Source organism: Microtus oregoni, unplaced genomic scaffold (assembly GCF_018167655.1).
Source record: "Microtus oregoni isolate MIOR12 unplaced genomic scaffold, Mior012 000054F_ref0000373, whole genome shotgun sequence".
Lineage (NCBI taxonomy): Eukaryota > Metazoa > Chordata > Mammalia > Rodentia > Cricetidae > Microtus > Microtus oregoni.
The window spans coordinates 10297070-10316964 of NW_024543830.1; the positions used below are offsets into that span (position 1 = coordinate 10297070).

The 19895-nt window shown below is 33.1% G+C and overlaps 1 protein-coding gene across 1 annotated transcript in view; it reads right to left on the reverse strand.

Moving 5' to 3' along the window:
• Positions 1-19895, reverse strand: part of Sycp1 (synaptonemal complex protein 1) — a 92729-nt gene that overhangs the window by 41483 nt on the left and 31351 nt on the right. The window contains exons 12-18 of the mRNA XM_041638211.1: positions 17151-17245; positions 16259-16443; positions 14231-14298; positions 9643-9704; positions 4614-4718; positions 3129-3232; positions 1210-1327 (exon numbers count right to left, since the gene is read on the reverse strand). Coding sequence (XP_041494145.1) covers positions 1210-1327; positions 3129-3232; positions 4614-4718; positions 9643-9704; positions 14231-14298; positions 16259-16443; positions 17151-17245 — 737 coding nt within the window. The remainder of the gene's footprint in view (positions 1-1209; positions 1328-3128; positions 3233-4613; positions 4719-9642; positions 9705-14230; positions 14299-16258; positions 16444-17150; positions 17246-19895) is intronic.

Consider the following 19895-nt stretch of genomic DNA (forward strand, 5'->3'; position numbering starts at 1 on the left):
TTGCTTCAACAAAAATGTAAGTGAAATTAATATTTAAAACTTTCACGAGTATGCCATATGCCAGGTTTGGGGAAGGGTTTTTGCTGGGTTGTTTTTTGTTTGTTTGGTTGGTTTTTTTGTTTGTTTGTTTGTTTTCTGTCAACTTGACACAAATTAAGAGTATCTGGGAAGAAGGAAACTCAAAAAACTTCCTGTATAACATTGACCTTTAGGGAACTCTGTGAGGCATTTTCTTTACTGATGATTGATATGGGAGGGCTCAGCCTGATGGAGCCACCCCTAGGCAGGTAGTCCTAGGTTCTATAAAAAAAAAAAAAAAAAAAAAAAAAGCAGGCTCTACAAGCCCCAAGGAAAAAGCCAATAATCAGCTTTCCTCCATCTCCATGGCCTCTGCTTTTAGTTTCTGCCTCAAGGTTCCTGCCTTGAGTTCCTGCCCACACTTCACTTCATGATGGACTATGCTTGAGATATATAAGCCTAACAAAGCTCCTTACCCCCACCCCAAGCTGCTTTTAAGTCATAAAGCTTTATCACAGAAATAGAAAGCAAATTAATACAGTAAGCTATTTAATTTGTACAATTCTGTTTTATGGACTTGTATTAATAACAACTCTAATAATATATAGCAGCTAGTAAAATAATTTTGATTTCCCAGAGTTACTTTGTAGGTTTGCATCCTTTATTCATAATGTTTAATTAATCATTACCTACTAAACTCATAATTCATCTTTCAAGAACAAAATTAATGTTATTCTCTGATAGTTTCTCTTCCATAAAGGCACAAGTGAATTTGTGAACTCCAAAAACACTTTATCCCAATGCCAATATATATGATATACTATTTTAGTTAAGATATTTGAACACTTACTATTTATATTAATTCATATGTTCTTGAATAAAAATAAGATGATTCAATATTACATCTTCCATAGAAATCTATGACTAAATAGAATGTTACTAAATACAAAAGTATTAAGGCTTAAAATTAGATTAATTTCATATATTGGTAGTCATATATTGCTAGACTCTATTTTCTGTTGTACATTATCACCATATCAAATAATAGTATGCAGCTTTTCCTCCAAAAAATACCATCTCTAAGATAATCCAACTTTTTAAGCTAAAAGGGTATTCAAAGATCATCTATTTTAAAGTCCATCTAATTTTGAAGATAAGAAAGCAAAATTACTGATAACTTTGTCAACTCACAGTTATATCTTCTTGATTTTTCTTGAGTTCTAGGGCCATATCACTGGCTTCTTGTGCCAATTTTATGTTCTCAAGGGAAAGTTTATCACAGCTTTCAGTTAATTCAGCATTCTTAAGTCTATTTTTAAAAACATATCATACAGAAACAAATATGAAATTTGATGATATATAAGATTTGAAAAACCAAAAAAAAAAAGATTTGATTCAAAATAATCTTAAGGGAAAGAAAAGGCAAGCTATACATAATACCGGCCATTAAGTCTTGAAGCAAGATTACAGTCTTATTCTACTTCTTTAAATTTGTTTATTCAAATATATTTAAATTGTTTCTGTATTAACATTTCATTATGTCACACATTATATTTCCTTGTATAATCCCTACATACATTTTTCTGAGATATAAAGGACACATCATTTTCTTCACATAATTGTTTTACTTCCAATAGTCTATTTCAAACTTCTGAAATTTTGATTAGAACAGTCCTTGAAGCATGAACTATTTGTAACTAAAATGCAACTATTCTTACAAATTTTCCATTTGAAAATTTGAGAGAGAAATTATTACTGCTATTGGCTGAAGTCAGTACCAATTTTAAATAAATGCAGTGTAGTGTCTGGTACCACCAAATGATTTTGGGAGTATCTACCACTTCCTCTTATTTAATATTATTGGAAGTTCAGAAAAGAAAATAAAGAGTTTTTCCCTAAGTAATGAGAGATTAAAGAGCAAATATACTAAGGAAAACATAAATTAATACTAAAATATAAATAACCACTCAATTCTTAAGGGGATTTTTAATAAAATGAATATTACCTAGATCTCCTGAAAAAAAAAAACATACTGTTAGAAGAATATCAGAAAAAGGGAATGGGACTACAAGTAAAGGTCTAGGCTGTATGTTGGCTTGGAAATTATGATGTAATCTAGGCTGGTCTCAAACTTACAACAATCCTCCTTCTTCAGCTTCCCAAGGGTTAGAATTCTATGCATGAGGCATCACACCTAACACTTTACTTACCATTTTCATCTATACCTGAGAAGCAATCAAAAAGGAAAAATAGTGTTTACCACCAACAGGCATTTGAATTTACTTCTTTCTTGGTGATAATTATTAACAAATTAAATTTGCTGAAATCACTCCATTAGATACTTTATTTAGACAATATTAGAGATAAATTTATATATTGAATTTTATCAACATGAACTTATGAAAACAATTTATCAAAATAAAAAAAGAACCACAAATAATTTCCTTTATATGAAAAATACCTCCCACAAATTAATGTCGGATCCTATGTATCTAGAAATTCCACATTAATTGACTTATCCAACTCAAAATTTAAACTATTCAGGAAAATGTCTGGATTGAACATACAAACTTCTTCCTTGCCATTATTTTCTGAACATAGTAAAACAAAAATTTACATAGCATTTACATTATATTCAGTACTGCAAGTAGTATAGAGAAGAGTTAAAACTTCCCCTGTAAGAGGTTATACTTAGTTTATATGCAAATATTCTGCTGATTGCATATAGGACTTGACTAGCTTCAGATTTGTGTATCTTCGGAGTTTATGAAACCAAACTTCTAAATACCAAGAGATAACTAAATGCTGATATAAAGTGATTTAACTTTGTTATTAGTCTTTTATATAATGATATAAACTTTCTTAGCAATAAAATAAGTAAACCATTTCTTTTCTGACACAAGATCTCACGACAAAGCCCAGACCTCGAATTCATAATTTTCTTGCTTTAGTTTCCAGAGTGCTAAGATTACATTTGTGCACTGCCATGCCTGGCTTTCATTTTTATCTTTAGGAATAAAACTAATTTCAAATCCACTGATATAAATAGGAAACTATTTTTATTATAAAGTTTAGGAATTAAACTGTACATAGATAAGTGAAAAACATACTTCTCTTCTTCCAGCTTAGTTTTTAGTTCTTCAACCTGTTTTGAATAATACTGATCACTTGTTTTAGTGACAGTTAATTCTACTTCCAAATCATGGACCTCTTTCTGCAAAATAAATATATATATTTATGACAAATGTTGTACCAGATTTTTTCCATATAAAAGATATAATTAGGCTGGGCATGGTGACACAATCCCAGCACTTAGAGGCAGAGACCTGGTCTACGTAGTGAGTTCCAGAAAAGCCAGAGATATAAAGTAAGACACTGTCTCTAAATAAATAAATAATCAAAAAGGAGATGGTTGCTCAAAGTAATCAAGTAATATATTTAGGAAAAATTTGTCAGGATATTAAAAAAATATTTATGATACAGTCTTATTCAGTGCAGGTTGGTCTTGAACTCAATCTATAAATGAGGTTGACCTTAAATTTTTGTTTGTTTGATTTTGTTTTGAGATGGGGTTTCTCTGTATAGCCCTAGCTGTCCTGAAACTCACTTTGTAGGCCAGGCTGGCCTCCAAATCAGAGAGATCCATCTGCCTCTACCACCAGTGTGCTGGGATTAAATGTGTACGCCACTGCCCAGAGACCTTGAATTCTTGGTTCTCCTACCTCTTCTGCCAAAGTACTAGGGTTATAGATAGATACAAATACCATGTCCAGCTAAATATTTTAAATTTAAGTATATAATATGACAATCATTTTAGTTTTTAAAATTAGCAATAACAAATTCAATACAAGTAAACTCTACTGTGATAGCCTAAAGCTCAGACAGAAAATTTTATTCATTTTAATCTACTAAGTAATTAATTCCATTTAAAATTTTATTCGTTTTGCTTATTGTTAATTTGTCTGTTTGTTTATTTTTCTGAGAAGACTCTCACCATATATCCCTGGCTAGCCTGGAACTCTATTCATACCAGGCTAGTTAGTCTCAAACTCACAGAGATCTGCCTGCCTCTACCTATGGAACACTAGGAATAAAGGAATGTGACACTACACCTAGCCTAAAATTTTATATTAGTAAGGGAAACATAGTAGTGAAGTCAGGAAGTGTCTTATAGACTAAGGTGTTCTTACTATTCTAAAAAGTTCCAATTCTTTTACAGGTCTACAAATATACTTTAAATTTAAAGATTAAGTTTAAATATAAGCATTATAAAAATACTGTAAGAATCCAGCATTTAATAGAGCTAAAAATTAAATGTATCAAGAAATACTAAAGACATCAAGAAACAGAATTATCATAAACCATAACATACATAAACTGGATTCTTAAGTATTGACCTTTTTTCTCTCACATTACAATATAAAGGTTCCCTATTTTAAAACTGTCATTAGCATGTTAAATATAACAAGAACACATACTTTTAAAAAGAAATTTGTGAAGAAATCCTTTACAAAGCAAATAGCTATGTCATAATCTGCTTTATAAATCTATATTCTCTTAACAAAACATTGGAAACAAACATATCCTTAACAAACCTCTCTGGTTTGCAAAAGGAGAGTTAGTTCTTGTACTTTCCCTTGTAATTCTTCAGCAAGCTTCTCAACTTGTTTCTTTTCATCTAAAAGTTTTTGGTCTTCTACCTGTTTAAAAACAGTAGGAAAAAAGCATGACTGTTAAATATGTATAAACATATTGAAAATTACTAAACTTCCCAATAGAAGGAACTATAGTATATTTCCTTGGTTAAAATTGCTTAGGCAGAGAAAACAAAGATGGGTGTGGTGGCATATGCCTTTAATCCCAGCGCTTGAGAGACAGAGGCAGGTAGATTAAGGCCAGCCTGGTCTACAAAGTGAGGACCAGGACAGCCAGGGCTGTTACATAGAGAAGCTTAATAAATAATAAATTAATTAATTAACTAATTAATTAATTTGTAGAAAAAGACTGCTCATTCATGTGTTAGTTAAACAGTTCCCGTGTTAAAAAAAGAGATTAATAGTCTCTCCCAGTGTTGAATCCTGTTTACTAAAATACTGACTGACTTGCCTACTAAGATGTGTCTACAGGTACAATAGTGTGGCACAACTGTTATGGGGATAACCAACCACTTTCTGATTGAGTAGGAGGCCTGCTCCAAGGAAGGATTTCATGCCTGGTAAGTAAACCTCATGTAAAACCTATGACTAAATTGGACAGTGGTGGCACATGCCTTTAATCTCAGCATTCGGGAGGCAGAGGCAGGTGGACTCTGTGAATTCAAGGCCAGCCTGGTCTACAAGAGCTAATTCCAGTACAGACACCAAAGTTATACAGAAAAACCATGTCTCAACAAACCAAAATAAAATAAATATAAAGAAAAGCCCATGACTAAGGATATCATTGGCCCAAGTAGGAAAGTTACTATTTTTTTGTTATCAAAATGTCTTCTGTTTATACCCATTTTGTGGAAAAAACGTGGACTTAAAAATTGAATCAAAAAATAATTTCCAATTTTTCTCTGCAAGAAGCATACTTAACTGGAAAAGGTAAATGTGAAAAGGCATAAGTTGACAAAATAAGCAAGTAGAAACTGAAAACAAGCTGGGAGAACTATACTAGTATCTGAAAAAGCAGACATTAAGCCAAAACAAATCAGAAGAACTAAATCACTACAAATAAAGGTGACAATCCAATAAGATATAATGATTAGAAATTAGTATGCAGCAAACATTGGTGTGCCCAATTTCATAAAACAAAATATACTACACACAAATGGACAGACAGGCCAAAATAAAGTAATAATAAGTGAATGTAACACTCAATTCCATGAGTAAATATATTATCCAGACCAAAAAAAGAAAGAGAACTTCATAATTAACTACATTATAGATCAAATGTTTGGTATGGAAAGTCCTTCTGTTGCTTTTATTAGTTAATGAATAAACCTGTTTCAGCCAGTGGCTTAGCAGAATAGAAGGCTAGGCGGGAAAACTAAACTAAATGCTGGGAGAAAAAAGGCGAAATGAGTGAGAAGCCATGTAGCTGACACGGGGGATGGACACTTTTGCTGGAGCCTGCTGAGACTTTGCCAGTAGGCCACTACCTCATGGTGATACACAGATTAGTAGAAATGGGTTAATTTAAGATATAAAAACTAGCCAAAAATACACTTCAGCTATTGGCCAAACAGTACTGCAATTAATACAGATTTCTATGGGACTATTTCGAGGTCTGAGAAGCTGGGAACGAACACATGGTCTCCCACAACAAACTGGCACCCAACATGGGGCTGAGTAATCCTCGTAAAACCTGAAAAGGCTTGGAAAGGAATCCTAGACATTGACACACACAACACACACACACAAAATAAAACAGAGTTAAGCATGGCTTTTTGGTAGCAGCATTTTCTCGGGTGGGCTCTGTTTGCTAGAAGCAAGCAGAGGCACGATTCTTTAAAGAGAAGGCTTTTGACTCAGCAATAACAGCAAAAACTGCATGGCTCCTTTAAGAAGGCTTCCTGGCTAATCAACATAAACGGCTCTGACACTTTCAGGAGGTCTGGCTACTGAGCATTTAAATGGGGTCTTTGAGCAGAGTGCTACAACTTGCTTAATGGTAACACAGACTTGCTGTGACCTGACTCTGGATCTGGAGCAAAAAGAATGGCTCCCAGAGGCAGTGAACATGCCTCTGCCATGTTGAACTGGACACAGCAACCAGGCAGGGCCATCTTGGCCCTAGCCATGCCCACTTAGGATTTAAAAAAAAGAAAGATGGTTTCTTGTCAGAAAATAACTACAGATATACAATAAGAGAGATTCTGATTTAAAGAAAAGACCTCTAAATGGGTCACAGTGTTGAATAAAAGTACGTAAGCTTGGGAAAGAGTATAGAGAGTTATAAAAAAGAAGTAAATCATTTTAAAAAATAAAACAAGGTCTTTAAAGAGACAGAGTACAGACAGTCATAGAGTAAAAGGAATAAAAAAAATAAGCCACATAAAGATGTAAAATACAGAGTCTAGATTATGTATATTATTGTTTTCTTTGAATTTTTTGACTGTGAATGGGATAAGTACAGAGAAACATTTCACTGTACAGACTACTAAGTTAAATCAACATATATGTTTTAGAGGTATCTTGACTCCGAAATTTGGATCTAAGGATGTGTTGCTTTGGAGAAAGGGTTCTTCTTTTGTTTCCACAAAGCATGAGAACCTGTGGAATCCTTCCAGACTAATGTGGTTTTATGGACTAAGACCCCCCCAAAGGTCACTGTGAATGCCCCCAAAAATGACTTCACCCAACAAAAAGCAGAAATCAGTTTGGAAAGAACTACACCCAAATTCTCAAATATTGTTTATAAATGTTTGTTTACATTTAAAGAGGGCTATGCTATAAAGAGGAATACTTTGCATTGGTATGGATCCTGGTCTGTTGATACAAATTTAAGGTCAATTTTGTTTTACTGTGAATATATATTTCTGCTCTTGATTAAGGTATTGTGTTTGTGCAACACATTTTAAAATGTAATATAAAATTAAGAAATACAGGTTAATAGTCATCTATAATAATTAAGCTTGTAGTCATGTTAGTTAGGTTTTCTAGATATATAGAGATATATTTCAGTTAGATACTCTTCAAACCTTTCAAAGACTTACAGAATATGGCACTTAAAATGTTTTAAAAGCTTAAGACTTAAAAAAAATAAAAAATAAAAAAATAAATTAAAAAAAAGCTTAAGACTTTTTATGACAATGAGACACATCTGTTTCTGGCAGCACCAATCTACTTCAAGAGGATGATGGGCATTGAAAAAGCTCCTTATGGAATTTGTTAGCCATTTGGGCAAGAAACTGCTCTTGCCTGGACTGTTTGATGTTATGCTGTATAAACTGAACATTCAGGACCCACAGGAAAATGACTACTGAATTTGTCTAAAGAAGATGAGACAATCCTTAAGGGTTCCTGCTTCATGAAAGAGTCTGCTAGACATTCTGCAGGACACAGAAGACTGTGACTGACAAACTGTCAATATAGATGGAACTATCTTTGAAATTTCCTGCTTCATGGAAAAGTCTGCCAGATACTATGGGCCTGTAGGCTGAAGATGAATGCCCCAATGTTACAGGAGAACTTTGGGAGACTGTCCAGGCAGTGAGATGTCTCTGTCAATTCTAGAGTTTTGGAAGTTGCTTATAATGCACTTCCTGTTTACTTAGGTAATATTTCCTTTTGCAGTCTTTGATGCAGTTGAAAAATATAGTTTTCCTTAGCTATAATAAAAGATAAAGTAGATATAAATATTGTAACTGTAATTCTTGCTTGATACCTGTTTTGTTATATATAATTTTACTATGTTAAAGTTAAAACCTTCCTTTTTATTTAAACAGAAAAGGGAAAATGGTATGGAAGTCCTGTCTATGTGTTGTTTTTATTGGTTAATGAATAAATCTGTTTCAGCCAGTGGCTTAGCAGAATAAAGATAAGCCAGAAAACTAAAATGAATGTTGGGAGAAAGAAGGCAGAGTGAGTGAGAAGCCACATAGCTGCCACTGGGGACAGAGGCCTTCTTCACTGAAGCCCCCTGAGACTTTGCCAGTAGGCCATAACCTCATGGTGATACACAAATTAATAGAAATGGGTTAATTTAAAATATAAAAATTAGCCAGAAATTTGCTTAAGCTATTGGCCAAACAGTATTGCAATTAATACAGATTTCTGTGTGATTATTTCAGGAGGCTGGAAAATGCACAAGCAGCCTCCCCCAACAACTGTTAATATATATTTACAGAATATCCCACCCAATGGTTATTAAATATACATTCTTCTAAGCAGTCTACAAACATTTTATAAATCCAATATTATCCTATTACCAAGACGTGAAAAGGAGACAACAAAAAGATACTATAGACCAATATATTTAATAAGTTCAAAACGTCAGTAAAACACTAGCAAATCAAATTCATACCATATTAAGAAGATCATTCACCATAATCAACTTGGTTTCATTCCAGGAATGCAAGAATGGTTCAATATATGCAAATCAATAAAAGTAATATAGGCACATAAAAAGAATCAAGGATAAAAATCACATGATCATTTCAATAGACACAGAAAAGGCCTTTAATAAAATTAAACATCCATTCATGATAACATCTCTGAATAAATTAGGTATAGAAAAATAATACCTTAGTGTAGCAAACCTATATTTAACAAACCCATAGCCAGTATCAACTGAAAAAAGAAAAACTGAAAACAATTTCAGTAAGGTCTAGGATAAGACATGTGTGTGTCCACTGTTCACTAGATCTTTCTAGCGTAGAATAATAAGCATATTTGCTCTTATTTTAAGTATGATAGCAACATGTTTAAATAATACAAACATTCTGGTCATGATCGTTAATAAAAACCTATAAAAATAGATACAGGTAAGATTGAAGCTTTATTCAAAAACAAATACAAAATTTTTATATTTTAGCAGAAAATTTGGTATGAAATATTTAGTTTTAAAATCTAGGCCAGCAATTTCAAAATTACTTTTAAAGTAATTGCTAAATATTAATAAGAAAGAATATATACCTACCAATACTATTTTCAATTCTTCCAGTTCCATTTCTTTGTCATTTTTAGATTTAGTCATCTCATCTAAGATAAACAAAATAAAATGTGTTAATCACTGGATTAGAAGGTAGGAAAGAGAAGAAATAAGAATAATGCCATTTGAAAAGAAGATTCAATCCATATATGGCAACATTATTGGGCCAAGAACCAATGAATAGACTGAATATAGGACCTAGAAACTACTATGCTGCTAAATAAACACACACACCCCTAAAAAAGAGATAGGTTAATGAAAGTTACAGGGAGTCTAAACCAACTATGCAAAAGTAATAATGGATAAATACTAACAGTCATCTTTCTAGGTTAATTTATAGACAAATGAATCCAACATTCGTGAAGTAAAATAAGCAATGTATCTACATAAAATAACTTGGATTGGTACCAGGGTGTACCTTTACTTTCAACTCATTACTCTTTGAATCAGTTTGGCTTCTCTTCAAATTTAAAAGAACTTTTCTTCGCTCAAGCTAGTTCTGACCACTGTTCTTTGAACTTCAACATATCCACTTGTTCTGTGACTTTATCTGCTCCAAAACATACCAAGTCCGAGCAGAGAAATCCTTATTTTCTCCTATCCCACAAGCACCCCATATGAGTATAAAAACAAAGACATCTGATTAACCTCTCTATTGTCTCAAGCTACTGATTATTCATGTTATTTTTCAAATTCCTGCTTGCTAACTACATATTTCTTTGACTCCATGTAAAACTAATAACTTTCTCCATGATGTTAATAAAATTATGATCTTGAAAACCAACAATAAGCACTTTGTGATGCCATTCTCAGTCTTATTCATTGTGTGGCTGGGTCATATTTGATACTATGAAACACTCTCTACTGTTTTTCCCCCTTCAATTACCAAGACCTTGAATTATTCATATTTCCTCTTTAATTCCTACTCCTATTTTGTTGCTTTTACATCCTTACTACCAGAAAAATATTGCTTTACAGTGCTTGCCTCTACTTCTGTGAATACAATATTAATTTTAAAACAACCTTTCAGCACAACCTTCCTACTTTTTTTCTTTAGTTTTCCTTCTTTCTTTCTTTCTTTTTTTTTTTTTTTTTTTTTTTTTTTTTTTTTTTTTTTTTTTTGAGACAGGGTTTCTCTGTGTGTATGGAGCCAAGCAAGTCCGGGAACTTGCTCTGTAGACCATGCTGGCCTCGAACTCACAGAGATCTGGTGCCTCTGCCTCCCGAGTGCTGGAATTTAAAGGCATGCACCACCACTGCCTAGCTGAAATCATATTCCTTTTAAATGATCTGTACTGGTCCTTTTGCTATAAGCAAGGATTTTAGAGTACTGTATACCATAGTGGACTTAAGTGGAAGACTAGAGGGAAAAGAAACTTTTTACATTTTTAACTTCCTACAGTCTCCTAGTAATTTCCAGCTGTCACAAAAACTGTATCTGACATATTATTTTTGTTCATTGTTAAAGAGTTTTAATTGTTGGAAATATAATAGAACTACTGAATGTTTCTCAGATTTCTCTTTGTTTAGAAAATACTTGCAATAGCTTCCCACAGATCAATAAAACATGAAATGTCAATATAGACGCTAAAGGAGAAACTTGTCACATGCAAAGCTTATTTAACATGAAAGTTTCATTTTACATAAGAGATACCTTATTTTTTAATTTGAGGACTAGTTTAAGACAATGATCTGAACATGACTCTACTATCTTACCTCAATTCCATATAATTAGAAAAAAGAGACAAGAAGAAATAAAGAAATTATATATATATATATATATATATATATAAAATGAAGATTACCAAAAAAAATGAACTAAAAAAAAAGATGAACTAAAGAAAGAAGAAAAATGCAGACTATTTGCAAAGATTTCTGGCTTTGAAGACTATATTATTAACCCAAAAATATAATAATGTGGAGTCCTTAAGTAATTTTTAATTTTCACTCTCATACATAGATTTTCAACAATCTATCATCCTCTACAAATATCCAAAACCTCTCTATATTTTAAATTTTATTCTTAACATCTAACTCTTCAATAATGCCTTTCCTAACTCTGTTGCTTCCTTTTGGTATTAACATTCAATAAGAAATCTGGGCATTTACCTCAAATATATAGATATGTAAAAATATAAATATGTATTTATATTTTATATAAAACTGTAATATAAGTATGTATTATATTGTTCACCATAAATATAACAAAAATAGTTCTTATATTTTCATTTCTTACTCTACCATAATTTTGCTCACTCTTCATTCTGGATACTATTACCCTAATGGTTATATGTGTTTAACCTTCCTCTCAAGATTTCTCAAGAACATGGTTTTTTACTTTCAATTCCCACAAAACACAAAGTGCTGTTTCACAATTCTCAAATTCCTTATCCAAACTTCTCATAATACTACTCTGGTATGAGAAATATTGAAATTATAATGTAATAGTCACTTATTGGTAAACTGGATCACTATAAATAAGCATTAAAGATACTTTAAGTACTAAAATTATTCCTTAATCTACAACATTCAACAATTCTAAGGCAAGTAGGTAAGTGTAATGATTCAAAAATAATTTCATGTTCTGAAGGAATTTTTGAACTAGATAAAAAAAATTGTCTTTAATCTTTATATTTGGGTTTTGGTTGGTTGGTTGGTTGGTTGGTTGGTCGGTCTTTTTTGACAGGGTCTCTCTACATAGCTCTAGCTGTCCTGGAACTTACAATGTATATCAGGCTGCTTCTGAACTTACAGAGGTTCACCTGCCCCTGCCTCTCAAGTGCTGGGGATTTAAAGGTATGTGCCACCATCAAACAATTATGCTATGAAGCAAAATTATGAATAAAATTATTTGGACATTACAATGTTGGAATAATCAAACATTAATCTACAGTGGAAAATTAAGCATTGCAAAAGGAAAAGCATAAATATGGTTAAAAATTTCAACCAAACCTGATAGGATAGGATAGGTATTTTTGTCAGTGGTGTAAACACTGAAAAGGTACTCGTGCTCTAGTAAACACACTGTCACACCTACACTTCTATGAACACTATAGTGAAACTATGTCTCTCTGTCTCTCTGTCTCTCTCTCTCTCTCTCTCTCTCTCTCACACACACACACACACACACACACACACATCATGAAACTAGAAACAGGTCTAGTTGGGAAGAATAAAAAGATTATCAATGGGGCTGGAGAGATGGCTCAGAGGTTAAGAGCATTGCCTGCTCTTCCAAATGTCCTAAATTCAATTCCCAGCAACCACATGGTGGCTCACAACCATCTGTAAAGGGGTCTGGTGCCCTCTTCTGGCCTGCAGGCATACACACAAACAGAATATTGTATACACAATAAATAAATATTTTTTTAAAAAAGATTATCAAGTACAGGAAGGGCACGAGCAAAGGTAAATACGATCAAAACCTACAACGTATGAAAATATCATGTATAATTAATACATGCTTAAAAAAATACTGTTTAGAAAGGGACTCAACCAAAGAAATGAACTACTTATGAAATGTCAACTATTTCAAATTACTAGTCAATATTACTTGTAATTATTTTAATTGTAGAAGTAATTCAACTAATAATACAAACATTCAAACTAATAGTAAGCTTTATTGAAAATTATAAAAATAATCTAGACAAATTCAGGAATATTAATCTATTAAAAATACTTTTTAATTGAAATTGAAAAAACTTGGTTTTTTCCTTTTAACTACATTTGCAGAGAGGCTAAAAAATATGAAACGTAGACTTACAACTATATAAATTCACAAAATTATAGAATTGCTTTGTCAGTATAAATTGTTGAATATCAATGATACTATATAATAATATAGAATTATTGTTTTCCTAAAAATATTTCATAACCAAATACTACTAAGAAATGAAGTCTACAAAATCCAGACATGAGCCAGGTGTGATTATACAGACTTGTAATCCCAGCATTAGAGAGGCAGAGGCAGGAAGACTGCTGCAAGTTCAAGACTAGCCGGTCTACATAGAGAATGCTAGGCCAGTTGGAGCTACATAGCAAGACTATCAAAAAACAAACAAATAAATAAACAAATCCAGGCAGTGGTACATTCCTGTAACCCTAGTATTCATGAGGCTGGGGCAAAAGGATCAAGAATGCAAGAAGAGTTTGAACTATGAAGTATGATCCTGCCTCAAAAGCTGTTTCTTCAATTGAAATGTAAGACATTTCCCTAAGGAGTATTCAGGCCTTTGAATCCTAAAGTAAGGAGAATACAAATATCTCAGGTTTCTAGACATAGATAAACTATATAAATTTAAGTTTTCTTAAAATTTAAATATCCTATATTCAATTATAATTTCCCCTAATTATAACTTTCCCCTAATTTTTATATTTATTTTTATTTTATATGCAGGAATATTTTGTCTTACAATTATGAACATCGTATGGGGCAAGCATATCTAGGTCCTCTGCAAGAGCAGTTAAGTGCTTTCAGCTGCTTGTTAACAGCTTAACAAATTTAACAAAAAACCCCAATTTTGTTTTTATAATTAGTTATTAATGTTATCAAAGTACATTATTGTCTAAATCTTACCCAGTTCACTTGATTTCTTCTGAAGCTCCATGATAAGTAGTTTCAGTTGATCTTCATTTTTTTCCAATCTTATGAGATATATTATTTTAAAGATCGAATTATTATTTAGTCAGAACTCATCTAATAACAAAACTGGCACAATGCAACAACTGATACATCTAACATAGATTTATTCAGTTATTGGACATTATTAAGTATTATTCTGCATAAAACAACTTAACATATAAATTATAATAAATACTTAATTGTATAATAAGTGTATCTATCTAAAACCTTAAGGCTGATAATTTGTATCTTAAATGTAGATTGGTAGTGGCACATGTCTTTAATCCCACCACTTGGGAGGCAGAGACAAGTGGATCTCTGAGTTCAAGACCAGGTTGGTCTAGAGTTCCAGGACAGCCAGGGCTACACAGAGAAAATCTGTCTCAAAAAACAAAAACAAAATTTTTAAAAGTTATCTTAACTATTGATGATAATCAAACTTATGCATTGGTGGATATGTAATTATATTAAATATATATTTACTATAATAGATTCTTCCTTTAAAAATACAAATAAAAGAACATGTATTGTTTTTTTGTTTTTTTTGGTTTTTCGAGACAGGGTTTCTCTGTGGCTCTGGAGCCTGTCCTGGGACTAGCTCTGTAGACCAGACTGGTCTTGAACTCACAGAGGTCCGCCTGCCTCTGCCTCCTGAGTGCTGGGATTAAAGGCATGCGCCACCATCGCCCGGCTAACATGTATTGTTTTATTGGTTTCTCTGATCTTCTGTTTCTCTAACCACAAAACTAAGGTAACTGCTAGGTTAGTGAGATGACTCAACAGATAATGTGGGCTTTCTACCAAGCCTAACAACCTACATTCAATGCCTAGGAGAGCACCTACCCCTACATGTTGTCCTCTGATCTCCACACACAGGCATATACACACATACACACACACACATATACATATATATGTATACATACATACATACACAAATAAATAAATGTAGTAAATTAGGGGCTGGAAAGATAGCTCAATGTTTTAAGAGCACTGACTGCTCTTTCAGAGAACCAGAGTTTGATTCTCTGTACCCTCATATGGGTTCAGAACTGTTTATAACATACATGTAGGCAAATCAACCCACATACATAAAATATTTTTAAAATTAATATAGTAAATAAAGAAATTTATTAAAGTAATTGGAAATGATAAGTCTATAGCAATTCACAATTTTACTATTTGAAAATTGCCTTGAAGGTTAATCAGAAATATATAACAGAAGAGTTAAAAAAAAAAAAGCTACATTTTCTATTCACTATGTACAGTAGCAAAGAAAATTTAAGTAGACCTAAGATATAAATTGGTAGAGAAATTCATCCCTCTGCTGTGCCAAGTCTAAGCATTGTGCTAACAGGACAAAAATAATTACTTAGGCTCAACATACTTTTATATAAAAATTGCATAAAACGAAGAAGAGTTGCTAATATTCTAATTTTAAATGAAATACTATTTAGTATTTAAAGCAAATGAGTAATTTATATCATATGAAATAATATTTGCTCTATCCAAAGATAGTTACTAAATTTATACATTGCAAGTAAGGTTACAGCCGCCAGTAAAAAGAAAATTTTCAATCTGGACATTATTTCTATGAGGCTAATCTACATGCAGGGTTTCTCAACCTGTGAGTCACAACCACTTTGAAAACCCTCTAACTCCTAAATAATTATTATTATAATTCATAACAGTAGCAAAATTATAGTTATGAAGTAGCAACAAAAATAACTTTATGGTTGAGGTCACCAGAACATGCCAAACTGTATTAAAGGATGACAGCATTAGGAAGGTTGAGAACTACTGACCCACAGTATTAGTAAATATGTCCTATCACTCTACCAACACTTAAGGACTTATCTATACTTGACCCCACTGTAAAGCATGCATGGGAACTATTCCAGAAAATGCCTGACTTTAAATAGTACTTAATATTAAATCACTTTTATGTCTTTACTTATTTGTTTAAAATAAGAAATATTTCACCTTTGCTGTTCTGTTCTCAATAATTCCTCCAAGTTGCATATAGTAGCTTTAAGTTCAGTAACCACAAATGAGTGATCAGTTTTAGCTTTATTAAATTCTTCCATTTGAGCTTCTTTTTCTTCAGTGAACTGATAAATTGTTTTTGTTGCTATCTGCAAATCCTCTTCTAAAGCCTTCTGAGCGCTCTAAGTGAAATAAAGCACAAAACAGAAAGAATAATGCAAAGGCCTAAAAAGGCTTTAAGTTATCTGCTTCTATAAATTGGTTTGCCTTCTTGCCCTCCTTTCCACTGTCCCTCCTTGGACTAACCCACCCACTATCATATTTTACTCACCATTATCAATAGTTCTGATCCCTCCACAGAGTTTTCCCAGACAGGTTAGCCCATACTCTCCATTCTCTCTTTTTTTTTTTAATTTATTTATTTATTAAAGATTTCTATCTCTTCCCTGCCACCGCCTCCCATTTCCCTCCCCCTCCCCTATTCAAGTCCCCCTCCCTCGTCAGCCCAAAGAGCAATCAGGGTTCCCTGCCCTGTGGGAAGTCCAAGGACCACCCACCTCCATTCAGGTCTAGTAAGGTGAGCATCCAAACTGCCTGGGCTCCCACAAAGCCAGTACGTGCAGTAGGATCAAAAACCCATTGCCATTGTTCTTGAGTTCTCAGTAGTCCTCACTGTCCGCTTCTTATAGAAGTGTTGTGACAATTTATTAGCCTGAGTCTTGCTATTAGTACTTAGGTATTTTTAACCAATGCCTTTTATTAGAAGCATTTATAGGGTAGGATTGGGTCTTTTCTATTGAATTTCTGAGTGGTTATACATTTTAGTCATATCCAATAAAAATTTGTTAAATGATTGTGTGACATACACTAGTTAGTTTTTAAATCATACCATACTTCTTTGCAATGACATTTTAATATCTTCAAGTTCTGATGCTAAATGACTCTTCTTTTCATTTAATTCTTTTAAGTTTTCATCTTGTAATTCTAAAAGATAAATTATAGATAGGCATTATTTGACAGAAAATGGCTTTCAAGGAAACTAATTGCTATAGCAATTATTCCTTTTCCTCTACTAGAAAATAGTACAAAATAAGAACAATTAAATATACACACTAAATTTGTTAAGATTATTTTCCTCAAAACCTCAAAAATGAACATTTTTAACCTTTTTCAGTATCCACATTTACAATTACAATAGAATAAAAAAGACATATAACCCAGTTTTAACAAGAAGATTAATAGACTATTATTTTTGTTTGTACACTACTGTCAAGGAGTCAAGTGGCTTATACAGATCATGTCCTATTTCATTACAAAATGTTTTAGAGTCAGGTATAATGAATGCAAGTCTGTAATACCAGGTACTTGGGAAGCTGAGGCAGAAGGATTAGAAGTTGGAAGAAAACCTAGGCAATTTGGCAAGCTCATATCTAAAAATAACTGAGTAACTCAGTTATCCCATGATCCTTCGCAAAAAAAAAAAAAAGGTTTGAAAATAAAAAGCATTTTGTCTATTGTGGAGGATACTAAAGCTCTATGTGTTCACAAATATCACAACTAATAGGGAGCATGCAAAAACCCAAGATCAGGTAGTCTTCAAAGATATAGTTTGAAGTCTTCAAGGTTTTGAAGGAAAGGATTTTTTTTCTTATTATAACACAAGATAAGGTTGACGAGGTCCTTTTGGGGTCCAGCCCTAAGGTCCTCTCAGGGTTCAGAAGGGAAACAGTAGCCAGAGAAGAACTTGGGATATCTAAGAGCCAAAGAATCTCTCACTCTGCGCTTTTTAAATCAGTTTCTTTATTGTTCTGTCTTAATTATAATTCTCCTGTCCATTCTCCTGTCCTATTTCTAATTCCTCCTGGCTTCTCCTTTTCTCCTCTATTCTAAAAACTCTTCTCATTACAGAAGCCTTAAAGCAATAAAAATTTTAGAAGAGTTACCTCTCATTGGTCAAAAGCTCATTCCTAGGGTAAGCAATTAAGAGCTGAGCCATTGCCATGGCAACCCAAGGATCCAAGGTTAGAGGAGTGAGACCATGGTAAGAGAATGGAGTAAGGGTGTCCAGTAAGATAAGCTTTGAGACATGGGTCTTTGGTTAACAGACTTGGCAAGCAAAGAATTGGTATATTTTTCTTAGGGTGCTTTGTGTCCAAGCTTGGTTGGACATCTGCAGCTCTGACCTTGTGCACAGCTATAAAGTTTTAAACTTATGATCTATTTAAAAAAGCCTTTAGTCTAGATTGAATTTGCCTGATTGAAAGTGAGCTAATTGCGTGCAGTTAGTCTAAGCAAAAGAATAAGGCAGACTTTTGAGTGTTCACAGTCCCTGTGGGACAAAGAGATCCAGTTATGAAGCATGTTCCAATATATAGAACAGCATAAAATAACAGAACGTGTAAACTCAGACACCCAAGACCAGTCAGAAACAAGCATGCGGCCACACACATTTTCATCCATACACACAAAATAGATGGAACTTTTAAACGAAGTTTAAAAGGCGAACAGAACTTTCCCAGGGGAAACCATGTCAGATGACCAGCTTAAAAACCCTGAAATACGAGTTTACAGTATAAAGTAGCATGTAAGAAACCATTAGAACAAAAGGCATTTCCTGGATGTGGTGGAGGCGGTGGTGCCATGCTTGTTTCTGACTGGTCTTGGGTGTCTGCGTTTACATGTTCTGTGTGTCTTGATAATAACTAGCTGCCTGGGCTCAGAATTTGCCTCTGGACGTTGCTGAATCTGATGTGATGACAGAGAAAGTTATTTTATGCTGTTCTATGTTATTATAAAGAAAAAAATGTTAAGAAACTCGGTATGGTAAAAATCTGTAACAAAAGTTAACTTAGAACTAATAACTCCAAACTACAATTGCTCCAAGAACTGTAAAGGAAAAAAAAGAACTGAAGAATAAGAGTATGATGGATGACTAGTGACTGTAGCATTATAATTATTATATATAAAACTTTATTACCAGATTAATTAAAAATAGATACTATGGTATTCCAAATTGTCATAATCATAAGTCTGCCTTTAGGCATGCATCAAAACTAAATGTATACTATTCTATTCTAAGCCAAAACTACTCTTAAATTCTCTGAGACTTTCAGATGATGCAAATAAATTTCTTATAAAAAATATACTTCAAGCTGGATGGTGGTGGTGCACGCCTTTAATCCCAGCACTCAGGAGGCAGAGGCAGGCAGATCTCTGTGAGTTTGAGGCCAGCCTGGTCTACATAGAGCTAGTTCCAGGACAGGCACCAAAAACTACAGAGAAACCCTGTCTCGAAAAAATATATATATATAAATAAATAAATATATATATATTTCAAATTAAGTCAGATGTGGTAACAAACACATCTAATCTCCAGAAGCAAAGACAAGACTGCCACAAAGTCAAAGCCAGTCTGTCCTATATGGTAAGTTCCAAGACAGCCATGGCTACATGGCAAGACTGTATCACAAAACAAAATTAGGGAGGTAGGTAGGTAGATAGATAGGTAAGTACATCTTTTCTTTTAAAACTTCTACAAATGAAGGGCCAGAGAGATGGGTCAACAGTTAAGCATCCACTTGATGTTGTTCATCCAGGGGACCTGAGTTCAATTCCCAGCAATCACATAGTGGCT